At 35.5% G+C, this 8,898-nt stretch overlaps 1 protein-coding gene across 1 annotated transcript; it reads left to right on the plus strand.

Annotated features, from left to right (window-relative positions):
• Positions 1–1,929: 1,929 nt before the first annotated feature.
• On the plus strand, positions 1,930–5,747 carry LOC101677270 (E3 ubiquitin-protein ligase Topors-like). Its single transcript, XM_004747727.2, has 2 exons — positions 1,930–1,971; positions 3,397–5,747. Exon 2 carries the CDS (start codon positions 3,401–3,403, stop codon positions 5,591–5,593), a length of 2,193 nt encoding a protein of 730 aa, XP_004747784.1. The 5' UTR covers positions 1,930–1,971; positions 3,397–3,400; the 3' UTR covers positions 5,594–5,747.
• The last annotated feature ends 3,151 nt before the right edge of the window (positions 5,748–8,898 follow it).

The raw sequence follows: 8,898 nt of genomic DNA on the forward strand, positions 1-8,898 counted from the left end.
AAACATGTATTCTTCCCATTTTTCCTGAGAATAGCATTCCTTCACTTTGAAGCCCCAGACCCTTACCCTTATTCCTAAGTCCAAAATAACATCTATACCTCATCTTGCTTGACTATTTTTGGAATCTCTCATGTTTATGTGGCTCCCCTGTAAGTACATTATTAAATTTGATTTCTCCTGTTTATCTGTTTCATGTCAATTTAGTTCTTAGAGCAGTCAGAAGAACCTTAAAGGATAAAATATAAATTTTCCTCTCCAACAGCATCATCTGGCCATTGCCAATTTAAGATCTTCCTAGCTTTAAAATACATACTTTGGATGCCAGTGGATCTCTTTCCCAATGATGTCTTCCTTTCTAAGCTGCTTCAGAATTTTCAGTATGTATTTAGAACTGAGGAAGTAAAAATAAGAAGAAAGAAAAGGGAGATATTGATGGTAGAAAGAAATAGAGTAGACCAAAATATAGAAACCTGAATGATTCTCTCTCTTAAGTTCTTCCTTCTTCCCTTGCTCTCTCTCACCATTCTTTTAGTTCTTCTCTCTTCATTTCAACAGATACTTTTTTAAAAAAATGTGCTAAGTATGGTGTTTAGATGAGATTATCTTCTGACGGCACTTTCTTTCTTTCTTTCTTTCTTTCTTTTTTTTTTTTTAAGATTTTATTTATTTATTTGACAGAGATTACAAGTAGACAAAGGGGCAGGCAGAGAGAGAGAAAGGGAAGCAGGTTCCTTGCTGAGCAGAGAGCCCAAGGCGGAGCTCGATCCCAGGATTCTGGGATCAGGACCTGAGCCAAAGGCAGAGGCTTTAACCCACTGAACCACCCAGGCACCCCAGAGGGCACTTTATTTCTAATAAGCATTTTTTTTTCACAAAGTCCTTTTTATATTTATTATCTCATTTGAGTCTTTCTATAAACCTCATTTTATAGATAAGTAATCCAAGACTCAGAGAGTGTATATGAACTTGCCAAGGGTAATAGGAGAATAAGAACTTGTTTCTATACTGTTCTTTCATCTATATAATGCTGACATTGGTATGAGGGGTATGAGGATATGAGGTTCTTTATTACCATATACTTATGAGAAATGGTATTTATTTTGGATTATAAAATCACATAAAACACATGCTTTTTAAAAGGTGATGTACTGTCTTGGGGATCTGTAATGAAACTGACTCAAAATAACACTAAAATGAGGTTTCTGTTGAACTGCTATTAGCTATCAAGCATAACACAAAGTAGCTCATCAAACCCCTCACATATCTTATGAGTTAAATTGTTTTCACCCTAGATCTGAGAGAAGTTGAATAATCTTAGTACACAAGACTAAACTTGAAAGTAGTATAACGGTAAGCAAAAAAAAAATTTCTTTTGAGTGACCTTCCAGTTATGTTGCCTATATTAACTGGCATTTAGCTATAATGAATAAAGGTGTCCCCCAGTAATACATTTTAATAATTTTGGGTCCAAAATTTTACATACAAACAACCGAAATGTTGGTTAATCACCTTTCATACATGCTAATAGTCTATTCATATCTTGCATTTAAAGGGAAAAGGGTAACTTTATGACTAAATGATTTAAATGCAAATATTAATACTAGATTAGTAACTATTCTTTTGAAGAATTTATTCATTAGGAAAACCCATGTTCCACTTACTGCTACTGTTCTCTTCTGAGTCAGACCACTTGTTACAATATTGGCTCTGATTAGAAAATCTATGAGAATATTAAAGAGTCCCTGGAAACCTCTAAGCCATGGATTTGAATCCCATTTTATCCAGGGTTTGCATCTTAACATAACTTGGAACATTGCTAGAAAATATAAGATGTCAAAGTCTCTGGAAAACTTGAAGTTGTCTCTCCTCAGTCCACAGCAGAACTTGTCTAGTGTTCTAAATTCTGTCTCTAAGGCAAACAAAATAGCAGCTAAGTCTCAAATGAGTGCGGACAACTCGGATCTCTAGGAGGTAAATTTGCTAAATAATGTAATTCCTGTTATTTTTATTTTTTAAGATGAATGAAGACTTAGTGAAAGCATTAACTTTGGAAAGCATAGATTGAAGCTCCAGGAGAAAGGATGACAGTTATGCACATCCTCTGTACTCATTTTATTTTCTGATTCTCTTAAGGGCCAACTTTTGCTTCCTGTTATTTCTATGGGTTCATGCTTATAATGGTTTTTTTTTTTTTAAGTGATTTTTGATTGTGAACTCACTTAGGGAAAACTTGTCATGAGACCTGGGTTTAAGTTCTGCTTCTACAGGGATAATGAATGTTTGCTTCTGCCAATTGCCTGTGGTCACTACCAACTTCAAAATAAATTATCCTTTTGAGGTTTTTAGGAAACACAACTGAATTTACTCTGCAGACATATTAATTGTTTTTGTTTACACAATCTCAGCTGAAATTTCCTCTTGACTCTTGTGTGGGTGCTTCCCCACCTTAATTCACCTTTTTCAGTGAAAATGTAGACATTCAGGTATATAGATTTATAGAGATGTTTCCTATTGGAAATTCACCCTTGGAAAGAGTCCACTGTCTCCTGTCATCTGTGGCTATCAGTGCTGCCATATCAGAACCGAAACTCGAGGACACCAGACATGGGTACCTAAGTAGACACCAGACATGGGTACCTAATTTTTTTCCTCTCAGAATTTTACTAACTTACTCAACTTAGATATATTTATAATTAGCCATATTTATAAATAATAGCTAGCATTATTTTTTTATTCCTAGTGAGACAATTTTTCAGGTTCACTATACTGCCAGAGATGATTATTCTCTAAAATTTATAATAGAATACTTCTATATAAACATGTTCATTCTAACGATGTACTCAGCCATGTTCTTATATTAGTACATGCAGGCTTGACTTTTTTAAATCAATGGCTACCAAATAAATACTAAGGATAATTTATCTAGCAAGTTCTCTGTTAATGGATATTTATGTTGTTTTCAACATAATGTTGAAACAATAACAAACATGTTATTATGAAGAAAACCTCAAAAGAGTCAACATATATATATATTTGTAGATTTCTATATCTAGATTAGATCTCTAGCGTTAGAATTGCTAAGTTAAAGAATATAATGAATTTTGATATTTCCAATTTGTTTCTCAGTATTTACAACAATTAATTTGAATAAGAAAGAAAAAAAATCAGTGTGCCTGAATCCTCAATGATTTTCTCTAGTGGGTTTTATTGAGCATATTATTATTAATTTGAGGGAATAGTTTGTTTCTTAACCTTGTTCTAGAATTTATCCCTTGAAGAGACAAACCATATTACAGAAATATGCATGAAATGTTTTTAACAGATATTTTTCATGCCGTATAAGGACTTGATTCGAACCAATTTTTCTCATATATAACTGAAATACAATCTTTCCAGGGCAATGCCATTTGATTTCTCATCTGACTGTGAGTGTCCTAACTGCTTGGAGAGTACTCAGAATGAACCTGATTGGAATCCCTGTTTCAACAAGAGTCGTAATGACTCTTTATATTCAAGATCAAGAAAGAAATCCATGCTTTCTTCTGGTGTGCAGTGCTTTCCTTCTCAGTGTTGTTCCACCAGGCCAGAGAGTGACACCAAAGAAGACTCAGGCTTTCTTCCCTCAGAGGAGGAAAGCTGCATGGAGTCTTCTCAAAACAACTCTGTCAGTCTGAACCCTGAGGGCATTACAAGGAAAATCAGACCATTGAAAGAGTTGACTGTCCAGGAATTACTGAGGGAGTTTGGGGACAGTGGGAAGTTCCAGCCAAATTCCACGTCTGTAGGCCACTTTAGAGATCAGGTGGTAATGAAGTTCAGAAGAGCTCTGTATTATTCTGGAATTTGGGTGACACATGTCCAAGGCTACAGACTTGAAAAGCATTTGTCAGCTAATTATTTCAAGAGAAACCCTGGTTGTTTACATCGGCTGGTCCCCTGGCTGAAACGGGAACTAACAGCTGTTTATGGAGATTATGGCTATACAGTGAAGAATATCCTATCCACTATTCTTCAACACATGACAGAATATGATCTGGACAGTGAGTCCTTCATTCACCTCCTGGAACCTTATCTCCAACAACACACTCACCACTTTCTGCATGAGTTTATCAGTTTTGTTCATTCACCTTACAACATGGAAACCTATGACCAACGAGCCATTTATCAATGTCCTTCCATTTCACCATGGGTAAAAAAGAAGTCCATAGCATCAGCTTCTGATTTGCCTTTGTCTAAGGATCAGGCTCTACTGGCATCTCAACATGATACAAGTCAGTCTAGAAATACCCGGGACCAACGGAATAATGTGCAGAAGCCTCTGTCAGGCTTAAAACCATTTCCAAAGGGTAACTCTTCCTTGAAGAAATCTGAATTCTCACTGCTTCATCATAAAACAGCAAGCAAAATCCATGCTTGGATCAAAGACAACCCAGAATCAGGAGATCAAAAAGGCACAACTTCTGCTAATATATTCCTGAATTATACTACACCAAGGGAAAGGGGCCCAAGCTTACGGAATTGCAAAAAAAAAGTTCAAGAGAGGAAAATGGAAGGAATAAAGTTGCTTCCTGGTCATGTCCAGGATCTGGGAAAGAGTGAAACAACTCCATGTACTTTCAGTTCCCCAGCAATTTTTAATCAGGGGCAGCCATTTCAATACAATTTAAGAGAAGAAAGGATTTTGAGCCCTGACCAGGAGATCAACTTCCAGAAAAAAGAAGCAGAAAAAAATACATACTCAGATTCTTCACCGAAGATTTTTCAAAGAAGATTGCCCAGAGAAAGATCCTTGCTAAGCTGCAAATTCAGAAAGAGAGACTCTTCTTGGAGCTGTATTTCGGAAATTGCCCTTTCTTCTAAGAGAAATAGTAGGAAACTGAGCTCTTACAGAAAAAAGAGATTGAAGGGCAAACAGTCCTCCCAATTTGCAGAAGCTGGTTCACATTTCAGTAGAAGAATCCAAAGACCATCACAGTTCAGTACTCACAGATCCAAATCTTGGTGTGTTGGGCTTACAGAGAGATCTTTAAGCAGAGAATCAAGTAATCCCTCTCTCAGAGGAAGTCACAGAAGTGAATGCTTCACCCAAAATATATGCTGTGACCACTCAAAAGAAAATAACGTGCATAGTTATGAATCCAACTGTGGAAGAGCATCTTCGACCGCAGTCCAATATGCGAAACTTCCTTCAACTTCTGGGAAGAGACCCAAGTGTTCTTCTAAAAGTGAGAGTACTTCCCAAGATGGAAGCCACTGTAATAGTCTCACATGCCTACAGATTGAGAAACCCAGATCCCCAAATAAACAAGAAATGAGGCAAAAAGCTACATTTCCAAGAGGCGGCAAAACCAGAGCAGTTAGGCACAGAAAAAACAAATGCCAGTGTCTAGATAAAAAGACCACAGAGGAAATCAGTGATGAAGTTGGGGATCTGAATGATATAAGGCAAAGGAGTAGTCTTTCTGAGTGTGCACCTGCCTGCAGGAAGCAAATCCAAAAGAAAAAGAAGTCAGGTCATCAGAAATGTCACTGGGCCAAGAATGAACATAAAGGAGACAAAGTATCAGAAACACAAGGATGCAAATTGTCTTGAAAGGCAAATGAGTCTATTCAGTTAGCCACCAAGGATCTTTGAAAATAACAATATTAATCTGGAAGAGACTCATCCCATTGCTTTGTAACTGGAACTAAAAGCCTGATGAATTAAACTTAAGGCTTCCTGTAGAGACAAATGCGTATTATTAAATTGGCCATAAATGTAAATATTATTTTCGTCTGCCTTTTTTTCTTGTGCACTGAATTCTTAAAACATTTGGCTTTTTTTTGTTCCTAGATTTAATTATAAAGATTATCTGCCAAAAGTTGCAAACACCACAAAGACCATATTAATGATAGGAGTATATGTTACTTAACAAGTTATGGATATTAAGTACTACTAAGCACAAGTGTTGTTTCTTCAAAAAAAGATATATTTATTTTTTAAAATATATAATCTATGAATTCTATAAACTATTCTAATATAATTATTAAGTATATATACGTGTAAATGTGTGTGTGTGTATAAATAAAAAAATAAAAATTCCAAGCACTCCCCCTCCAATGTAACTGGGAAATTCTGAGAGAGACACTGAGAAGGGATGCTGATCCCAAGTTGTAAATAGAAATGAAATCTGGCTTTTCTGGGTTCATCGTAGTCACAAAGCACCTAAATGTAGCACAGGACTCAAAGTCCAAATTAAAAAAAATAAAATTATGTCAATAACTTCCTTTTAAAAATAATCAAGACACATTCTTGCAGAAATCTTAGAAAATCTGTTTAACAGATATAAATGTGTCTTGGTAATTCAACTGTAAAATTGTTAAGTTTCTTCTTCTTTTTTTTTTTTTAATCTACACTTTCATCAGTTCAGGTGAGCAGTCCCCTGCCAACAGTGAACTAATTCTTTCATGGTAAAAATTCCTGGGAAATATATAAAAAGTCCTGAAATTAGGAACAGGAAATCAATTGCAATGGTTCAAAGTCACTAAAGTTCAGTAGTAGTTTACAATAAAAAGGAAAATAAAACTGTTATTGTGGTCAAAAGTACGCTTATGAGCTAACAATGTTAGGCTGCACTTAAATGTAGATATGAAGAACTTCTCCAGGAAGGGAAAACCAAAATGGACATCAAATAGATGAATAGATATTCTCTAGGAAAATATATTTCTCTGAATGATTTGGAAAATGAATTTGGCTTTAAGTAGAAAGTTACAGGGAAGTGATTTTTGCTTAATGAAAGAAAGCCTGTTCTATTAGAGTAGTCATATGGTTCCTATCAGAATGGACATATGGTAGATCAAGAGGCCAATGAAGGGAAGGAGCTCTCATCCTTGGGAGTGTTCATGCTTGGCTGCATCCCAACAATGTGGGAAATCTAACTGGATGTTTTATACATTCCCATTTGACTCAAAGATTCCAAGATTCATTAAAAAGTCACAGACATTTGCTAACGAACCAAAAACATCATACTTATAAAATGTGCAACATCTTTTCATGGATGGAAAAGAGAAAAAATATTCAATGATAACAAAGTGACAGTAATTAATATTGAAAGCTTACTATTTGTCACACACACACACACACACACACACACACACACACTCCATCAGGTATTATTTGAATTCACATTTTATGGATGAAGGAAACTGAAGCTTAATGCTATTACTTGCTGAGGGGCACAAAGCCAATAAATGTTAAGTCTGCATTGAAACCCAGATGCCCTTACCTCCAGAGTCACTGATCTTAAACCCAACATGACATTGCTTACTTTTTTGTTGTTGTCATCTTTTACTTTTTTCTTTTTTCATTTTTAAATTTATGTGTGTGTGTGTGTGTGTGTGTGTGTGTGTTCCAAAATTCATTGTTTATCAATTACCTACTATCTTTCACATTCTGGTGAACATATTCACAAGCACTATTATTTTACCTTTACAAGTGAATAAAGTTGGTTTAACTATGCCTGTGTTTTTAATGATGAAAATAAGTTTCAAAGAAGTTTTTTTTAATCATAATGAGCATCAGAGCTGAAAGCCAAACTGTAAGTCTAACTGTCCATGCTTTGTGTTTATATAGCCTGTCATGGTTGACCGAGCTTTTCAAATCTAACTCAAAAGTACCTTATGACCCTTAATCACCTATTCTTCTCTGCTACTGAGAGGACTTTTTCATTCAAAATCCAGAGTACTAATATAATCATGCAGGGCAAGGCATTAAGGGGTCACTTTTACTTATTTATAAGGATAAAAACCAATTCCTCTTTCCCAAGTTCACCCTGAATTGTCCTTCTGATGCTAATGCGGTTCATCTCAGCCAGCTAGGAGAAGGCAGGTGAATGATTTTCAATACACATGCTTCAATTCACACAGTATCTTCTATGGCATGTGGGTCAGTTGAATCTTTGAAGCCCAGGGCCAGTTTTCATCTCTGTCCTTGACTCTAATGTTCTTTGGGCTGACACTTCTTTAGGTACATTTCATCTATCTAATGAAAAGCAGGTAAGGAGAAATGAGGTATTTGAAGATCACTTGAGAGTCACTGTCAGGTGAGAATATTAAAAAAAATGAGTTATTAATCCTTATATCTTTCTATCATGAATATTTTAGCTGATGTATATTTATCAATCCTCACAGCTAATGCTTAGGAAAGACTTTTTCATCTGTGTCCACTGGAACCATGAATGCATCTTTCTAACTGGATTCTCTGCTTCTGTGCATGCGTTTTCTCTCCAGATCATCATCTACAGTTATTCTAATACACATTCTTATTTGTTTAATTTCCCTGCCTAAAATTCTTCATTGGTTCCCTCTTCCAGAGAGGAAAAAGTCCAAATTCTTTACTCTTACAAATAAGGACCCTTTGGCCCCAGTCCATTCCTATATTGTTCTGTCCTTAAAAACAAAACACATAAACATACATATGAGGTATGCACAAGGACCTATAAACATATCCTTATATCGGCACACATCATCTCTTACCAATAGTATAGGCTGTAATCTCCCTGCCTTAAACAAATGCATTCCCTTTCCAACACTTGTATCAGTGTCTTCCATATAATAGGTGTTTAATAAACACATTTCCTATAATTGGTCTGGTACTAGTGAACTGTGTGATCTTGGATAAGTTCCTTGTAATTCAGTTTTCACCTTAGTTAAATGAAAATGATTCAGTCAATTTTTTTGAATCACTGATCTAATATTCCATAAAACAATGTCACCATATTACATCTGAACGTTTTCCATACTTCCTTATGTCAGTGATTTTGACTGGACTCATCTTTCACATTTACCTGGCTTTGTTACATTACTGGGGTCGGTCCATGGTAGATTTTAAATTGTTTACTGACTTATGATATAATTTGA

Source organism: Mustela putorius, unplaced genomic scaffold (assembly GCF_011764305.1).
Source record: "Mustela putorius furo isolate JIRA1106 unplaced genomic scaffold, ASM1176430v1.1 tig00000580_pilon_pilon_pilon, whole genome shotgun sequence".
In the NCBI taxonomy this organism is placed as follows: domain Eukaryota; kingdom Metazoa; phylum Chordata; class Mammalia; order Carnivora; family Mustelidae; genus Mustela; species Mustela putorius.